General features: G+C 35.9%; 1 protein-coding gene across 3 annotated transcripts in view; it reads right to left on the bottom strand.

Moving 5' to 3' along the window:
* Nucleotides 1–3,647: 3,647 nt before the first annotated feature.
* Nucleotides 3,648–20,188, bottom strand: part of RALGPS2 (Ral GEF with PH domain and SH3 binding motif 2) — a 205,066-nt gene continuing 188,525 nt past the window's right edge. For all 3 annotated transcript variants that reach the window (XM_031936952.1, XM_031936955.1, XM_031936954.1), the window contains 3 exons: nucleotides 17,615–17,720; nucleotides 16,463–16,554; nucleotides 3,648–9,487 (listed from right to left, as the gene is read on the bottom strand). In XM_031936952.1, coding sequence (XP_031792812.1) covers nucleotides 9,458–9,487; nucleotides 16,463–16,554; nucleotides 17,615–17,720 — 228 coding nt within the window. In that variant the 3' untranslated portion in view covers nucleotides 3,648–9,457. The remainder of the gene's footprint in view (nucleotides 9,488–16,462; nucleotides 16,555–17,614; nucleotides 17,721–20,188) is intronic.

Below are 20,188 nucleotides of genomic sequence, written 5' to 3'. Positions count from 1 at the left end.
CTTTTCCTTTTAGACTCTGGGTAGGGCAGCTTTCGTGACTCCTAAAAATCTTTGGTAAATGTCTGCTTGTTTGTAGTCCCACTTGAGGTTGCTAAACAGTGGGTTTTTTTTTTTAAGCAAAATTATTTCTGTGGTTTTATCTACTATGTAATCTCTTGTGTTTCTAAGGTGTGGGAGATGTCTTGATACTTTTAAGCACTTGAGGATTTGAACAGTATATTTTGCTTTACCCCGAAAATTATTTTTATGAAATCAACTGGGATTTAGTGTCTCTGTATCTCCTTGTCAGCTGTGATTAACCAAATGTGGTTTCCTGAAGAAAAGTTGGTAAATGCTTGCTGTTCCTTTCTCATTTACAAGACCTCTGATATTCTGAATATATCTTGTTTGTAAATAGTTTGTCTCTTTTCTCTACTAGATGATGAGCTACTTGAGAGCATGGGATGTCTCTCTTCTTGAGTCCCCAGCATTTAGCATAGTGCTTTGTGCAAATGTTTGCTTTTTGGTGCCTGATTCTTCAGGACCCCATGGATCCTCTATGAGGTTCTCTTGGCAAAAATCCTGGACTGGTTTGTCATTTTCTTCTCCCATGGCAAACAAAAGCAGAGCAACTTGCTTTTATAGGGTCACACAGTTAATAAGTTGTCTGAAGCTGGATTTGAATTCAGGGCTTCCTGACTCCAGATTCAACACTCCATTCCTGAGCTACCTAGTTGCCACCTTGTACATAAAAGGTACTTACAGATGAGGAAAACAGGCGTGAATCAGTATTGGTTGATTTCTTCTGGGCCACTTTATTTTCTGCTAAAATATCTTTTACTTTTAGAATCTTATCCTTTAAGGTAACTTGAAAATGGATTTGTGAATACGCTTGCAATTGTGTCACTTATATTCTGTATTCTATATTTGGCAAGGCTGTTACTTTGAGAGAGAGGTAGTGGTTTGAGCCGTCTTATACACAGCCTTTTGTCCTTCTGTCAGGATGCCTAGTTGTCCCATTTGGGCTGACTTATCTGCCCTGATGGAGGCAGTTGGTCGGCAATTGCCCAGTGTACAACCCCAAAAACAACCAAGCAAAATTACATAGAAGAGATTGAAACTTTTACTTTAGTAGTTTAACTTTTTTCAAAGAAAGGATGGGCATGTGCTTTCTAAATTAGTATCAATGTTGGCAATTTTTAAAAATCAACTTTAAAGGTCAGTTTTTTCTTCATAAATTGGCAAGTGAATACGAACAAAACATAAGTCATTTGTTTTAAATAACTTAAAAATTACAGAAGCTATTATGCGTCATAATGTGTCAAAACACAGTTGGGATACATATACCTCATTTTATTTGCTCTCTTCTTATATACACAGTACTCTTTGCTATATTTCTGAGACATAGATTATTTAGAATTATTTTTCATATTTGACATTTTTTTCCTTGTCACAATTTTAAACAGATATCTGATTTTCTGTGAAATGACTTATTGTATTTGAGGTAAAAATATGTTTAGTCAGAGGTTTGTCTTGCATTAACTTTCCTTACCAAATTGAATCAAGCTTTGATTGCAGATTTCCTTTTATTCAACCGTTTTCTGTATAAACTTTTGCATCCCTTAAGAACAAAGTCATCAGTTGAACAGCTTAATATGTTTAGTATTATTTGAACTGGGTCCCAAGCTATTACTATTTCATCAATGACCATCACATATTATATATTCTCCCAAAACCTAAGTTAAAGCCAAACTACTTAGTTTTCTGTAATTATTTCCCTTAAGGATAGCAATGGCATCCCATTACCTAGCTAAAACTTATGCTTTTGAATTTTTCTTAGTTTATGATTCGATTCCTTCTCACTTCCATAATTTCCTTTTGGTTTTTGTTCCTGCTTATTCCCTCAGGCTGGGTATTCTCACATTCATTCCCAAATCTGAATTAAATGACAGCACAAGCTCCACCCAGAATCTCTTGCCTTGTAACTGGTAACTCGGACTTCAGTCAGAAATGCAGCTTCGAATCCCACACCACCATATTGGCTGGACATTTCTCAAGGTCTCAACTCCAGCCATTTTCTGATGGAAAATTTAGTATTCTAAATTTTTAAGTCTTCAAAGTGCCCTGAACAATCTTCTGCACAATATGTGTGTGGGGGTGGGAGGAAGAGGGGTGTTAAGGAAACAGGTGGTGGTAATCAATGTTTCTTCATTTTTATTTAATTGTATGGAGAAGCTAAGTGGGGCCCAGTGGAAATAATGCTGGGCCTGGAGTCAGAAAAATTCCTCTTCCCAAGTTCAAATCTGGCCTCAGACACTGTCACCGAACCCTGTTTACCTCAGTTTCCTCATCTGTCAAATGAGCTGGAGAAGGAAATGGCCAACCACTCCAGGATCTTTGCCAAGAAAACTACACAGGAAGTCAAGGTCGGCCACAACTAAATAACAGTGATTGTTAATGGTTGGTTTTCTCTTTTGGGAACTGCTTGTTTCTATCCCCAAATTTTTGACATTCTCACCATTTCCATTTTTCAATTAATGTCACTGTGTATCATAGTATGTTGGCTTGCTTTGGAAACCTTCCAAGCTTTTCCTAATTTTCCCTTGCAATACCCTCCCCACTTGGTTTTTGAGCTCTTGTGTGATTTGGTTCCAGTATCTATTTGTCTAGCTTTATTTCTCAGCACTCTGGCATCTACCTTGATCCAGACAGGTTGGTCTCTTCACTAGTTATTTGCCACTGTCACCTTCACTACCTTTCCCTATCTGAAATGCCACCTTCTCTTACCTAAATACTATCTTTTTTCAAGGCACGGATGAATTACCTCCTCACCTACTCCAGCCCAAACTGGCACATAGGTTTATCTTTTTTCCCCCTTCTATTTCATGTGTTAATTTTGCCATTCCTCAGGAGATAATAAACTCTTTGAGAGAGATGACTTTGTTATAAATTTCTATTTCCAGAATAAAATCTAAGCACCATACTGGGCACAGAAATGCCAAGAATATATTTTTAACTTTTTTGGAACTGATTAAAGCATCACAAAATATTACCAGCTCTAAAAGGGACAGATCTTCAGAGATCACACCTCATGAGCTCCATGAACTCATTTTAAGAAATAATTTGCTAACTATTTTAATGTAATACAGTATTTAAATCTAACTGGTTTCCTTTTGTATTAGGTATTTTAGAAACATTCTGAGAAGGGGCCCCAAGACTCTATCATACTTGCAAGGGAGTCTATGACACAAAAAATTGTTAAGAATCCATGATTTAGTACAATCTTTCATCCTTTGTGATTTTTCACAAGATCTCATTGTTGGAAAGGGGTAAATTAGTCTAGAAATAGTTTTACAAATAGGTGACCAATATGAAAATGAAGACAAGACTCTGCACTATCTAAATTTTAAGCAATTTATTTCAGTAGAAAGATTTCTGAAATCTGCACTTAAATTCATTTTAAACTAGCTTATGCAAACACACAGATCACACACTCACTCACTTACATATTAAAAAGAAACAAAAATTCCAAAGAGCCAAGATGCACATCACTCAATGAGGTCATAGTGCAATTGAGTTCTCTATCATGGCTGTCCCCTGGAGTAACTGGAATAGAGAGGAATAAAAATGGCTTGTGTTTACTGCATATTAACATTATTTCATATCTACTTGGATACTGATTCCCACAGATTTTGATCCTCATTAGATTAAGTTGTATTACTCTCTCCTTCCCACCTTGAAGGTCTTGAAGCAATGAGTTTGTCAATAATCAAGGTCTCAAAGGTCCTAGAAAACCTGGTAATTTATTAATAGGTATCATTCTAGAACCTCGCTCTTTCATTATGTTGCAACTTACTTGCTTAAAATACTATCATTGGATCATATTTGTGAGTAGCATTAGTAAAACACACCATAAGGGGAAACTTAAACACAGGCTACCTAGCACTGAGAGGGCACCTAATAGTCATGTTGCTTTTGGCCTCTTAATTCAGGAAAAGCATTCCGCCAAAGCCATATCCCAATATTCCATTCTAACAATCCTACCACTATTCCACAGTACAAATAGTTGAACTCAAAATTTAAATTTTTCTCTTGCTAATAACCCCAAAGGACCTAGTTAACCCTTCATTTCATTTCAAAGACTCTGAATAGTTGATTATGCCTGTTCTGCGTCACAGAAGTCTTTTAAAAAAGGGAACATTTTAGCACAGTGATTTAGTTCAACAGTAGTTCTAATTCTTGTAATGAACTGGGAAGTTTTTTTTTTTTTTTAGAAAGCTTTTACAAGTGTTTAGTTTTCATTAGTAAAAACTAATTTCATTTATTTCCTCCCTTCATGTTATACTTCTGAGACAAAAAACTTTCTGAATTCAAATAATGCTTGAGCTAAATTTGATGAAAGATTGTTTTTGAAACTAGTTTTCACTATATGACTATAAAATTAGACATATTTAACAAACTTAAAAGATATTAAATAAGGAAACTGGGAAACCTATGCTTATGATATCTGGCTTTCCTGTTATATTTTCAAGCAAACATAAAGATGACTACATTTACTGGTTATTGCAGTCTAATGATTGACTAAATAAGAAGATGGTCTCATTTTTGGCTTATGATAGAGATAATCTTGAACTAAGAGCTAGTCCTCTCACCTCAAAATTTTAGCATCTATAGAATGATTTCCCCTTAATACATTTTCTCTGATTACATTTTATCCTCTCTCAAAATTCTTGAGAAAGGCTTTCACTCTATATTGACAGAAGTATTTCTGAACAAGACATCAGATAGTTCTCAAATTTGTTTTAAAAAGGATTTGTTTAATGACAAGGTTTAAGGTACAGGACAGAAGGGCATACAGAGAGGTAGTATGTCTAAAAAGGCTCAAAACCATAAGAAGGATTCTGATAATAACCTATAATCACCTACTTCCACATGTTCTTGGTCTTAAAAAGGTTCAGCTGGTGGTGGAGAATGGGATAGCACACACTCCTAAAATAAGAGTCAGCATGCAAAAATGATTATTGTCATACTCTCTGCCCTAGAATTGGTCTTCAAATTGATAAGGCACTGACCAAATTTTTCTCACATTACAACATGAATCTATCCTTTCAACAAGCTCAGTCTTGTATACACATATTTCTTTTATTAGAACCCTTCATGTAGGATCTCATCTAAGACACAAGCCATTTTTGGGGAAAGGAAAACAGAAGGCGGCAATAATTTTTTAAAGACTAATTTCACATGAGAATAGCTCATCAACAATGTGATTTAATACTAGTTCTCACACTCTGAAACCTAGAGAAAGCAGTATAAAATCACATTGATCATGAAAATAATCTGACTCCCCCCCCCCAAGAAAGAATATACATCCAAACAAAAGAAAAACTCACAGTAAAATGCCACTGAAAAAGCTAGATAGACATTAACACGTGCTTTGTCATATCTAGACTTAAAAGAGTCATCTTAATGTTCTACTGGAACATAATCTAATTCTCCATTTGCAAAAAGGGATCCTTATTCATTGGGCCTTTGAAGCCTGAGATTTTATTGGAACAGAAAAGATCTTCTGAGAGGCAACACTGTTGTAACTGGTATCTCATTCTCAGAGCAAGATGCTATGCTGCACTAGTAATTTAATTGTACTTCAAGAAATAGCTGGGAACCAAGAGAACTAAAGCCTCTTTTTGTCCAAAAAGGGAAAAAAAAGCAAGTCTTATATTGATTTTTTTGACCCCTTCTTTTGATAGCCTCTATCACTATTACAACAATAAATAGTAAAGCACAGAGTTTTTCTTTAAAGAAAAGCAACTGAAGTATAGTTTGGACAGGAAAAATTTTTTAAAGAAGCTTAAATGGTCAGATAAAACTTGAAGCACAGCAAAGATAGGATTCAACAGACTATTGATTAAAGGATCCAAAATATAATGCATTTCAACCAGTCTTCTAACATTTCTTATGGCCCTCTAATAAGTCTTTTGGAAGATGATTAAAAATCAGTATAAATACCATGCTGCGATAATCATCCTTGCTTTCAGTAGACTGAACATGTAGTTATAGCAAATATCGACATAGTTCATACAGTACATAGTGCAGTAATCATATGGCATTTTCCACAGGAAATAGTTTTGGAAAAATGAAGCACATGCCTAAGAAGAAAAATACTCAAAATTTAAAATTGTTTGGATCCCTTTCTATATTGTCAACACAACTAATATTTATACAATGGAGAAAAGGAAGGTGTGTTTGACCAGTTCTCTTAAGCCTCACATATGGAGGTTTCTCTAAAAATAATACTCTGAAGACACAGATTGTAAGACTTGAACATGAGATGGGAATCAGTAACAAACATGTAAATTCGAAGTAAAATGAAATTTATTTTTGTTCCTAAGTTTTTAGAATTGGGGTTTTATTTCTACACTAAAAATACACTTCAATGTAGAAAAAACTTTAAAACATGTACCTCAAATGAAGTGTTTACTGATGTCTATTTGGGACATGTAATGTCTATGGTTTATTGCCTAAATCGGTTTAGATTACCTCTCAAGTAAATTCTTTTTGGAGCAGGAAGGAAAAAGAGGACACATTTATGATCTTACTTGAAACATACAGAAATTGAAGTGACATGACAGCAGGCTTAATGAAACAGGGGAAAAAACTTATCTTTAAACAAACCACTTAGGAAACTTGGCAAGAACTTTTGCTATTCTAATAAATTCATTTGAATGAACAACAATAAAACAAAAATAGTGAACTTTTGGATTGTTCCTGTAATGCTTTAATTGATATTATTTGGAATTGGGATAATTTTGGCATCAATGACAAATTCCTGGAAATGGACCAATTAGACGTTAAGCGATAAATCAAGAATTGTGAATATATCTGTGAGTCAAGTAGAATTGTTACAATCAAATCTCAGCAATTCTTCTATGCATAAGTGGATTAAAGAGTTGAAAACATCAAACACACCTTCCAACACAATATGGTTCTGTCTTTGGCAAAACTACGATGTCAGGCTCTGACTTCCAGTTGCATATTTTTGCTCTAATGTGAGAATAGAATGGTTAGCCTGCAACATTAGCATATATATCTATATATATACATATATATATATATATATATATATAAATATATATATACATCCACAGCAATCTCATCTATACTGTCTCACTTTTTTAAAGTACACACATGGTCAAAAACACTTATTTGTGAAAACAAAATACATTAAGGAACTTTTAAACATGAAAGACAAAATTAAAGATGTGCAAAGTCTACATAGTAATACTGCTGGCTATGCAAATGGTGTCTTTGTTATGTACCCAACATGGGTCAAACTTGGGGGATGCATGAATTGAAAAATTGCAGGCAACTCCTTTTACCATCTTCCAATTCATGTCACTTTCCAAAATAAAACATTTTGAAGTCAAAACCATTGTCTCCTACAATAAAGAAAAACAGAAGATAATGGACACTAAAATCAAATGATGTTTCTAACTGCCTTATATCAGATACATACTAAATAACTGCTACATCCTTTTCACAAACAAAAAGAAATCCACAGAAGTAAACACTTAAAAAGACTTCTGCATCATAACATCCCCTTTCTTACCATAATTGATCCTTTTTTTTTTTTTAATTTCTGGGTTTAATATTACCTAGTTAAAATTTCACAGGATCAAGGGCTAAATACTTATGGTTTAAAAAAAAAAAAAAAAAAAAAAAAAAAGCTAACACCTAAGAAAATGTGTAAAAGGCTAATTTTGTAATAGGAATGTTGAGATATAAATCAATTCCTAGAAAATATCATGTGATATATCTTAATTTGAGCTACTTTTAAAATGCAAGAGGGCTTCAAAAGTTTACTTGATGATAATTATGTAGCTGACCAAATATTATCTTTGTTCAAGGCTCATTTTGAAGTTGTGAGATAATAGAATTCTAACTATTTTGTAATCATTATTCTCCTCTTTATATTTTTGTAGTTAAATGGAGTGTTGCATAGAAGACAGCACAATTTGGAAATCAAAACACAGATATAAAATTTAACTAATAGGATATGGTTTCCTGTTAAAGGTCTTTACTAAGTTTCTTTAAAAAAAAAAAGTCTTATAAAGGGTAACTTGTATAAGAAGAAAGATTGCTAGATTTTAATCTATGTCTCAAATTCATCCATATATTATATTGTTCCCTTTCAAAATGATTTGTTTTACTACATCCATCTTAAGGTAAAATATTTTATCCATGTTCAATTTATTTTTAAAAAAAAAAAAAAGGCAACACAAAAACCCCCCAAAAGACCCAAAAATCATGTACACAGTGGGAAGACTTTAAACCAATGTGCTACTGAGTTTCTTCTTGAATAATAATTAAAATGAATAATTTCAAGAAAATAAACTCTGGCACATTGTCGTTTAAACACTATAAAAGGAAAAGTTCCTGAATTCGGATCTTATCAAGTATGTAATACCTTACTGACACAAATCACATGTGACTAGAAAACTGGATGATCCTTTCAATTATGTAATGGGGGTTATTATAAAAAATCACCTTTTGGTAGGATGTCTAGTTGGAAATTACAATTTTTTTCTATATCTATCTCTCCCTGTCATTCAATGCTGCAAACGTCCATACAATTAGACAATGGGACTATATTTTAACCCCAATTAGAAGCATCCATGCTTTTCTGGATCTTTCAATAAAAACAACTCCTCCCTCCCCACTCAAAGATCTGGTGTATGACTACTCAGCCTTTGTGTCTCCTGCAGAAAATAATATTCCCCATACAGTACTAAGAATTGCAAGTTTAGTGTTTAAAACAACAATAAAAACATCGACAACAACAACCCCCCCCCCCCCAATCACATTATTACAATTACAGTTCTTCCACTCTTGGTCTGAGAGTGTGGGGCTACAGACGAATGGAATATGAGAGAAGCTCTTAAAGTGGATTGCTGGTAAAATCCCTAGAATGTGAAAAGTTCTTCATATCCACAGTTCAAACCCAGCTCCTAATGTAAGCCTTAAGAAATGTTTTACTTTTTTCTTTAAAGAACGTCTAAAAAATGTGATTCTCCCCCCCCCCTTCCAAAATTAGTAGAAAGTTAAAAGAAATGCAAACTAACTACATCTACCCTAAGCACAGCACCGCCAGAAGTCTCACACACACTATTTGGTGTTTCATGTTGTTTTTCCTTTCACTCTTTAAGGCAGTGGTTTCCACAGGTCAGTTCAGAGAAAAGAAGCATGGTCCATGGCAGTTCATGTTGCAATTCCAATTTTTCACTTTGGGAATATCACTCATTGTGAGTCCATTCCCTGAAATTAGTGCTTTTTTGTTTTGTTCAGTTCTCCAAAGTCTAGAGGCTGAGCTCACAGTCTCTGTCCTGGTACCGATTTGTACAGCTGGCACCCGTCCATCAGGTCCTTACTCTACACACGTGAGCCACAGTTCATCTGTCTTCTTTTTTAGGTTTTTACCTTTTTATTCAAAAGTCATCAAGTTGGTAGGAACCTGAAAAACATAACAAATATAACTGTACCAATATCTCATGTCATTCAGACAAGCCCAATGTCAAGCTTCCTAATTTGATATTATCCAGAAATTGTAACTTAAAAAAAAATTAATATAGTAATATTAAAAACATGTTCAGTTTAGAGCAAACTCTAATAGAATCCTATCCCTGAAAGCTGCATATTGACTTAAAAAACCCCACCAAAAAAACCTACATTATATTATGTTTTTGTTCATTTTGTTAAAACATTTTTCACTTATATTTTAATCTGGCAGCTATATTGCAGTTTTGCTGGCAATGAGTTTGACATCTACATTCTGGAGGGTCTAAAAAAACCAATACAGACATAGATCAAATAAAATTTAGCTAAAATCTTTGTAGTGCATTAAAATGTGAAAAAGAAACACTTCAACTTCACTAGAGGAAGTGCCTACTGTGTGCTAGGCACCGTGCTAAATTCAGGGAATACAAAAAGAATAAAAAAAAAAAGTCCCTGCCTCAAAGAGCTAACAATCTATTGAGGTAGTCAACATGTAAATTAATATATAGAAAGTGAACTATATACAGGATAAAGAGGAAATAATTAAAAGAGGAAAAAGCATTGGAATCAAGAGGGTTAAGGAAAGGTTTCTTGTAGAAGATGGGATTTTAAATTGGGACTGAGGGAAAGTCAGAACAGAACCCATGCTAGTTCTCTGCAATATATTGTTCTTAAATCAATGTCTGAGATTTGTTCAGTACCTAATTACATAAGCATGGGAGAACATGTGTTTATTCTTTTATGTATTCTATTTAGACAATGCCTCCAAACAGGGCACAAAACAGGAGGAAAAAAAAGCCTAAAAGAATTAATGTACTTTCTAAAAATAAGCTATTTTACTGAGGCAACATCTTATTAATTTAAGAGATCATTTACTCTACTTAGGAAAACATCCGTGAAACAGGAAATAAGTGGGGAAAAAAAAAAAGACCTATGGTAAAGCCAAACTGATGTTACCAAATCAATGCACTAAAAATCAGCACAGTTTGAGGTTTGTTCCCACTATGATATTGACCTCAATAGCCCCTGAAGTATCTCCATGTTATGACAGAAAAGTTCATAATAACTTTTAGTCATAAAAACAGGCTAATTTTCAATAAAAAGGCAAAAAAGTATATAGTTTATTTTAGAAAGTTGTTTTTTGTTGTTCTGTTTCATTTTCTAAGCAGCTAAAATAAAATCTTGGAACTTTAATTTGGTGATCTAGAAAATTCACTTTATGTGTCTCATCTTATTTCCCATCTATGTTAGATGATGAAGAAATAAAAATAGCAGCTCACATTTGAATGTTTTATGTTTATAAAATGGTTCTGAAAAAACCACTATCATCCTTCATTTGCAAATGAGAAAACTCAGGCTCATAGAGTTTAAATTAGTCCTACAGCCAGCAAATGGCTTGGCCAGAGCTGGTACCTAGCTCTCCACACTTAGGCTTTCCCCTATTCCTTAAACATGCTGTCATTTTGCATTAGCTATTACGCTATCATTTTAGCAGCAGAATTGGTATTCCAATATAGGCAGCTCAGAACCTATCTGGGTTCCTGTTTTCTTATCATATATATAAAGAGGAGGTTAGATTGGATACTATCTTACAATTGCATAATCTTTTAATTTAAAAAGTATATTACTGTGTTTAGAGATATTTAAAGTGTCTATTAATTCTATATGGTCCTCTGAAGTATATCTCAAAAGAAAAATGTTAACCAGTAAAAATAAGTTTCTTTTATCTTCCAGTGATAATGTAGTAAAAAGGTTTCCTCTTATTATCAAGTTTTTAAACATACCCTAGGAAAAGGATGAGTGGTATTTCATGAAAATTATGGAACTGGTACAAGGAAAATAGGAAGGGGGAAATAGTATAAATTGAGAGAGACAATAGGTAAATGGCTTAATTTTTAAACTGGTGTTAGACAGCTATGAAGAGAGCCAGAGAAAGGCTACTCAAGTATGACAGGTTAACTTCTCTCCAGAAAACTAAAGTTAAGTCTTGGACAAGAGCTGAAGGCGATGAGATGTGGGAGAGACCCAGCTTCAGTAAGCAGGAATTGTGCTCCCATGTGTAGAATGTGCTCAATGCTTGTTTCTGCCTTTCATTCTTTAGCTACTGGCATGACTTAGCTCATGAACCACTTTCTATGAGAAATCTTTCTGGGAATTGCTAATTACCAAGTCTTTTTCTAAAATCACCTCACAGTTACTGACCTGTGTAGCCCCTCAGAAGAATACAAACTCTCTGAGGGCAGAGACTCTTGTTTCTCTCTGAATCTCTAGTGCCTTGTGAGCTCAATAAATGCTAACTGAATTTATACCAGTGAAGGAAACACTCTTCCTGAGATGTGGCACCATCAATCTAATAGCTAATTCTTTTATTATACAAATTCCTTTCTAAAAACCATCTTGACACCAAAAGTTGTAAATCACCTTCTTTGGCTTCTGAATGGAAAATCCCCTTAAGAATTGTGAATTCAGAGGCTAATGGCCAAGTCTTGTCATAAAAAAGCCATAGGCACATGATGAGGAAAAATATTTTTTCCCTTTATAAAATCTTATTAATCATCCAGGTTATTTATGCAAGAGGTCCACAGTTGAGTTAATTATCAGGGATTCCTCTCAACATTTCATCTAATAATAGTAATAAAAACTGAAATTTATGTAGTGCCCTAAAGTTTGCAATGCAGCTAGGTAATATAGGGGATACAGAACTGGGCCTCAAGTCAGGAAGGCTCATTTCCCTTAGTTCAGATCTATTCTTAGACAGGTACTAGCTGTATGACCCTGGGAAAGGCACTTAACCCTATTTGCTTCCATTTTCTCATCTGTAAAAGGAGCTGTAGACATGAAGACTGAGATATGATTGAACTGAAAAAGTTTGCAAATGTGTTTTATATTATTTCATCTGAGCTTCACAGGACCCCGTAAGATAAGTATTATTATTTGCCACTTTACAAATGAGAAAAATGGAACATTAGAGTTCGGTTGATTTCCCAGTTAAAAAGCATCTGAGACAGGATAAGGACTCAGATCTTTTTGACTCAACATTCTACAATCATGGAGGTGGCTGGTGATTCTTGTTATTCATGACTCATTTGGGTTTCAACTTTCTTTGCTCTACCCTGAACAGCTGTGTTATTTCTTCTTTGATCCTCTTCTTACTCCCCAACAATAGCTTAAACAAAACAAAACAAACCCAAACAAATGACTTTTTTTTTGTCCTTAGTTCACTTCAGACTTGGGGAATGCTAACACAATTTTTATGAGGACATGCATAAAAGTATAGAATTTTGGAACCAGAAGTGACCTCAAATATCATCTAATCTGCTAGGTACCTGAATAGGAATATTCTTTTACAACATGCCTCAAAATAAGTCATTCAGGTTCCACTCAAATATCTTCAGTAATGGAGATCAATAATAATAAGTATTCATATTAGAATAGTATGTTACGTTTACCAAGCTCTTTCCTCATGACAATCCTGTGAACTAAGCAGCCTTAGTATTATCATCTTGGTTGCACAGAAGGCAACCATGGATCTGAGCAGGTAAGAGATTCACTCATGATTATAAGCTGGTCAAAGCTACAGCAAAGCTGGAATGTAACTTGTGGGTCCATGGTTAGCCCTTCTATATGCTAAGCACCCAGCTGCCCTCTGGAATTCATTCTCTGTTACTTGCCTTGGTTTCCATCTCCTATACATAACTTCTTTTTACAATCTTTACTGAGATGTTTTAGTGTAATTCTGAATCACTTTCTAAAAAGCTTAAACTAAATCTACTGTAACTTCCAACTTTCATAAGCCCCCGACCATGGCAGGCTCTTTTTTCCTCTTCACTGTGATCACTTTATTTGTGAGAGCTTCCCATCCCTCTTGGGTGAATTCCCCCTGCAAAAAAACATTAAACCATTGGATTCCAGTAAGCCTATCTCTGAAATCATCAAGCATTTATTAAGTACTTACTATGTGTCATGAACTGTGACAAACCCTGTGGAAACAGAAAAATTGAAAACAACCCCTGACCTTGTATGAACTGATGTTAGAGTGAAATGAACAGAACCAGGAGTTCTGACTCCTGACTATGACTGCTTAGACCAATTACACTTAGGAGGCTCTCCCACAGACGGCCCAAATAGACCAGATGAACATCTGGAGAGGCAATGGCTCTAAATTTGTGCATTTCTCTTTTCTTCTGCACTACCGCAATGCTGTTTGGCACACACCGGGGGAGTGTCGCCCAAGCCTCAAACTGAAGCAGAGTTCTTCAGAGACTTGGACTGTTCTTTCTTAGCTACTTCTGATCACCATGTCAGCACCTCCCTTGGGAGTTCTGTGTAAAATAGTCTTTTAGGCAAATGTGTCTTTGGAGTTCAAATGCTGTGGCCAGCCCCTCAGCACCGCACTCTCTGCAGCACCCTCCCTTGCCAGGTGATCTTCAGAATCTTCCTAATGGAGGCGATTCCGGTTCCTAGCAGGGCACTGGCACCCTGGTCCAGCTTTCACAGGCACACAACCATGAGGTCTGCACAATGGCTCTTAAGATCTTCCTTCAGTTTGGTAGGAATGATGCCCGCTCTCTCCTGTACTTTCCTTTGAAACCTCCCAAACGCCGACCCAGTTCTAGCAGTATGTAGCAATCTCAATGTGCATATGCCAAGGTGAGAGAATTTATCCACGGTGTTCAAAATTTCTCCATTTGCTATAATGGTTCAACACACTGGCTGCCGGAGCGGCTCTGTTCCGTCTCTGCCTTAGAGGCTCCAAACAGCGGCAGCCGTTTCAAGCCAGACCATTCGGCACTAAGGAGGCTGCTGACCTCGATGCTGTGTCCCTTCTTGCTGACGACTGCAGGGAGCCCAGGCTGGCTGCACTGCACTGTCATCTGGAGAAGGGCCAGAGCTCCTGCAGGCGAGCTGACGTGGGACTGACAGGCAACCCTGATGGATCTCTCCGGGCAACCAGTTTCCACAAGCTCTTGTGAATGGGCCAGAGAGACCAGGGTTGTGTCCGGATCTCTGCTCTGCTCCTGGCCCTTCCCAAACTGTGAACTGACTGCTCCTCAGCCCATTCTGAATCCACACTGGCTCTCAGGTGGATGAAGGAACATTATCATCCCTCTCATTCCTTGGAACACCAGAAGCTCCTTCCTCCAGAGGAGGTCCAGGCTTCTCTTTCTAAAGGAAAAGTTTCACAGCTGTTTTCTAAGGATGGAGCACAGAAAAAGAAAAGCTTTCCTCTGCCCTTTCTTCTATGTGCTTCATTCTTTCATTCATTCTCCCACCTCCTGACCGAGGAGAAAATCCCCTTTGTTTCTTTACATCCTAGTTTTCTTCTTTATCTTTGAAACCTTTATTCTATCCTGAACTTACAAAAAACATTTTCATCTTCCTTGATAATATGGAGTGCAGGAATGAATTTCTCCAGTCCTTTCATTTTTGAATTTGGAGCAGAGACCTTTTATACACATATGTAAATTTATGTACACATAAATCAATACCATGATATCAGTCAGCACCAACAAACCTAGCTTGCCCAAGACAGCAAAATGGCTTTTGCTTGAAACAAGTTCCTTGAAGCAAGTCCCTAAACCCCTTTGCTCCTCTTGGACAATGCTTTTGGCTGATTCTTCTGTTTAACTGCAGTACCTAACTGCCTATCTTTGAATAATGAAGCAAATCAAATGAGATTTATTCCCTTTGTTTCATTTTACTCCTGAGTATCAACTACTTCCCACTATATCCTATATTCTAGGCTTTTTGAATTCATTAAAGGTTTATAGTTTATTTAACATTAAATGTCTCTCTAAAAGAAAGACTGCTAAAAATGGTGTCTGACAGTACAATTAGCCCATCGTAAAGCTGTTTTTAGATATTAATGGCAGTGTGATGTACTCCAGCAGCTCTGGAGTCAGAAAGAGCAAGGTTCAAGGAGATCCGCCTTTGACACATTCTAATTTTGTATTGTGTTGGTGCCCTAGACAACTGAGACTATGCTGTAGATGAGTTACTGATATGCATCAGTGGGAAGAATTTCTATTCTGGGTGAAAACATAGGTCCAGAGCCTCTCCAATACTACAAACCTTCCCCAAATGGCCATGCATAGGTATTCCTAAAAACATGTAAATAGAAAAAGTATAAATATTGTTTTCAATCAAGTTCCTATGTCAGTTTTTTCCCCATCACTGTTCTGTAGAACTCTAAGGGTTTCTTGTAAAATATTGAGATGAGATGTTTATATTATACTTGCTTTACCATTTCAGGACCTACTATAACTCAGAGGTCCTGAACATGAAAATCCAACATTTAGGGGATTCTAGGATGTCAGTATCTGAAGGTTAGGGTTCATTTTGGTATGACAGTTGCTTCAGGAAACAAAATTCAAATGATTTCAATAGCTGTGGGTGTTCTTTGATGGAAGCAAACTCAAATCAGATTAAGTGAAAATGGATCAAAACAAACTGTTTTCATTTACTAATTTTACATTCTTTGATACAAAAACATGTCCCATCATACTGCTTGACTATGTATTAAGTTTTCAACAGACTCTACAGAGTGCTTGATTTTTCCATTTGAGTCAATTCAATAGATCAAGTATCTCTTTAGAGTCATTGGATATGTTCAATTAATTTCAAAGTCTATATGCTGCCATGATGGTTTAGCTTTCAAATGAAAATGATGGATGATTTTAAAATATATGCATTCAAAGTCAACTGCCAAAAGGAAGCTCTTTGCTTGGAGCACACAGCCCTTTTTTTTCTCAGTAGTTTTAAGATCACTGAAATTGTAGATAGAAAAACCTTAAAAGGAGTTTATTCTACTGGCAATGCAAGAAAAATAATGAAAACAATGCTATATGTTCACTTCATATTCAGGAGGGAGCCTCATATTTTCTCTCCATCACTTTTCAATAGAATTCTCAACTTTTTGAAGCTATTAACTCACCTGTTGTCTGTTGCTTTGGCAGGCTGCACTCAAATGTTTAAACCACAGCATTGCATTCATTCTATTACCAGCTTGAAACTTGTATGAGTTTCCTAAATTTAGAAAAAAAAAACAAAAACAAAAACAAAAAAGCCAAGCAAAAAAATGGTCAGGCAGAGGTAAATAAAAAATGTAGATGCTGCTAATATCAAAAATCAGTTTGCCATCAAAGCTTATTTTTGCTATTTTCCCCCTCAAAGTAGGTCACAATGATTACTCCTCAAATAAATAAGCAATTGATCAGCACTGGTTAGATGCCTATAAGAACCAGGCAATGGAGCAAAAATGGAGGAAAAAGTCAGAATTCCTTTTTTCAGGGAGCTTATATTTGCTTGGATTAAAACAAGTATGTGTGTGAGAAATGGAAGAAAATCAAGGCTAGACTGATTGGGCTGTAGAGGGTGTGAAGAGGAGTGATTGTTAATAAGGCTGGAAAAGATTGGGGCCAGGTTTTGAAGGACCTTTAAAAGCCAGCCAAATAAAGCAGCTCTTATATGTTCTCAGAAATAATGGTGAGTCACTAAAGTTTACTGAATAGGGGAAAGACCCAGTCAGATTTGTTCTTACATCTTATCATTTTGACAGCTGAATGTCAGATAAATTAGAATGGGGGGAGATTTGAGGCTGCAAGACCCATTAGAAAGTTATACAATATTAGAGGTGCTGGGGACTTTAACTAGGGTGGAAGCTCTTTTAGCAGAAAGAAAACAACAGACGGGTTCTAGAGGTAGAAAGGGTGGGATCTGGCAACTAAATGCATGCATCAAAGAGGAATAGGGAATCGAGAACAGGATGATATTAAGGCTGGGAGTTCTTGACAGAAATAGTTAAGTTTGGAAGAGGGGTAGGTTTTGAGGTAAAGATGAATTTTAAAAGTTTAAAATATCTATGGAATATTCCGTTTAAAATATCTAAAAAGCATTTGGAGCTGCAGGACGTGTGATCAGGAGAGATGATGGTTGGATATACAGAGCTGAGAGTCATCTACTTGAGAGATAATTATTCCTGTGGAAGTTGATGAAATTACCAAGAGGACAAGGAAGACTGGTTCAGGACATGCTTACCATTATGGAGTGAGAGGTGGGAAGTGAAATAAGCACTGAACTCAATTACCTTTTTCAGAGTCTGTCAGCAAGAAGAGATCTGGGTGTTCAGGATCATCAGCCATCATCACCATCCATCCTACCACAGATACATTCTTATTTGATGTAGATTTAAACTAACATAAAATAAGAACATTAATTAGAAATAACATATCATTTGTTCTAGAAACATGAATATAATTATAAATTACATATGTATGTACCACTATACTGATTATGCATATCATAGAACTTAAGTAAAAAGAAATTTTAAAAAGGGCAGATAAATTTGAAATAAAATTTTGTAGTGGCAATAAGGTTTCATTGAATTTTTCCTAGAGGCAGCTCTAGTTGTAGAGCATAGGGGGCCAGATCTGGAATCACAAAGATTTGAGTTGAAATATTGCTTCAAATACTTCCTAGCTCTGAGATCCTGGATAAATCACTGATAAATCTGACTACCTTGGTTTCCTCAGCTATAAAATGGGGACAATAACAGTACTTAAAACTCCCTGAATTATTGTAAGGATAAAATGCAATTTCTGTAAACAAGTTAGCAAAATGCCTGACACCTCTTTTTTTTTAACAGCTTTTTATTTACAAATATATGCATAGGTAAATTTTCAGCATTGACAGTTGCAAATCCTTTTGTTCCAACTTTTTCCCTCCTTCCCCCCACCTCTTCCTCCAGATGGCAGGTTGACCAATACATGTTAAATATGTTAAAGTATAAGTTAAATAAAATATATGTATGTATGTCCAAACAGTTATTTTGCTGTATAAAAAGAATCAGACTTTGAAATAGCGTACAGTTACCCTGTGAATGAAATCAAAAATGCAATTGGACAAAAATAGAGGGATTGGGAATTCTATGTAGTGGTTCATAGTCATCTTCCAGGGTTCTTTCCCTGGGTGTAGCTGGTTCAGTTCATTACTGCTTTATTGGAACTGATTTGGATCCTCTCATTGTTGAAGAGGGCCATGTCCATCAGAATTGATAATCATATAGTATTGTTGTTGAAGTAAATAATGATCTCCTGGTCCTGCTCATTTCACTCAGCATCAATTCATGTACATCTCTCCAGGCCTTTGTGAAATCATCCTGTTGGTCATTTCTTACAGAACAATAATATTCCATAATATTCATATACCACAACTTATTCAGCAATTCTCCAATTGATGGGCATCCACTCAGTTTCCAGTTTCTGGACACTACAAAGAGGGCTGCATATAGGTCCCTTGCCCTTCTTTAAAATCTCTTTGAGATATAAGCCCAGTAGTAACACTGTTAGTCAAAGGGTGTGCATAGTTTGATAACTTTTTGAGCATAGTTCCAAATTGCTCTCCAGAATGGTTGGATGTATTCACAGTTCCACCAACAATGTATCAGTTTCCCAGTTTTCCCATATCCCCTCCAACATTCCGCATTATCTTTCCCTGTCATTCTAGCCAATCTGACAGGTGTGTAGTGGTATCTCAGAGTTGTCTTAATTTGCATTTCTCTGATTAATAATGACTTGGACTGGCACCTCTTTATAGGTACTTAATAAATATTTGTTTCCTTCCTTCTTTTTACTAAGCAAAAGATTGAGTGAAATGGCCAGACCAAATTTTAGGAAATCAATTTGGCCATCATATAAAGGATGGACTAGAATGAGAAGAAATAAAGTAGAAAAGTCAAGCAGGAATGATAATTTAATAATCCATGTGAGAGATAATGAGGACATGAACTGGGCAGTATGTGTAAAGATAAGAAAAATATGGAATGTTAAAGAAGAACTGAAATGATTTGGCAAGAGGGATATGTGGTATGGGATTAGTGAAAATAAGGAGGAACTTAAGTTGACATCAAGATCACAGTCTATTTGCTCCCATTCATGTTATGCAGTTCACTCTGTCATCCCCCTCCAAAAGAAAATTAGGAGGCAGGACTTCTGAGTCACTGGCCCAAACCCTAAGAGTTTCCTGTTCAAGTTGACAGCCACCTGCATGCAAGTTGGAGGCAATGGCAAGCATTTACCAATTGCCCCAGACTGCCAACAGAGGCTGGAGGAGTTTGGGGGTTTGTATAGCAGCCAGCCGAAGGAGAGAGAAGGAGTTCTGAGGATAGGTACATGTAGAAATGCTGAATAAACTCCACCCCATACTGTAACAGGGAGGATTGAATGCTTTTTTTTTTTTTTTTACTGGCTGATCAGTCATCCCCTAGAATGGGGATCTTGGCCCCTACTTTAGAGATCACTGCTCTATCAGAAGTTGTCTTTTATGTATCCTTTTCCTCTTGTTCCTGCCAGGTAATTGTGCAAATATACTTAAATAGTGCCAATGGGTTAATGTGATATCTCTCTATGGAAACATTTAATTTTCACATTTGAAAATCATGCCTTAACTCAAAGAAATTATTATTAATTGTGGGAATTTTAGGCCTTGTGGTAGACCAATTGAGGTATTTTGAGGAGATGGGCCTGTGGGTATTTCTCCTATTATTCTCAGGAAATAGCTACTTGCTCTGCTTACACAAGGGCCAACTATATATCAATATCAATAAGTTCACAATACCTAAAATATGGCTAACAATTCAATTCCTGTTGATATGATAACCACT

The sequence above is a fragment of the Sarcophilus harrisii genome, chromosome 4 (genome assembly GCF_902635505.1).
Source record: "Sarcophilus harrisii chromosome 4, mSarHar1.11, whole genome shotgun sequence".
In the NCBI taxonomy this organism is placed as follows: domain Eukaryota; kingdom Metazoa; phylum Chordata; class Mammalia; order Dasyuromorphia; family Dasyuridae; genus Sarcophilus; species Sarcophilus harrisii.
This window is presented reverse-complemented; position numbering and strand designations above follow the sequence as displayed.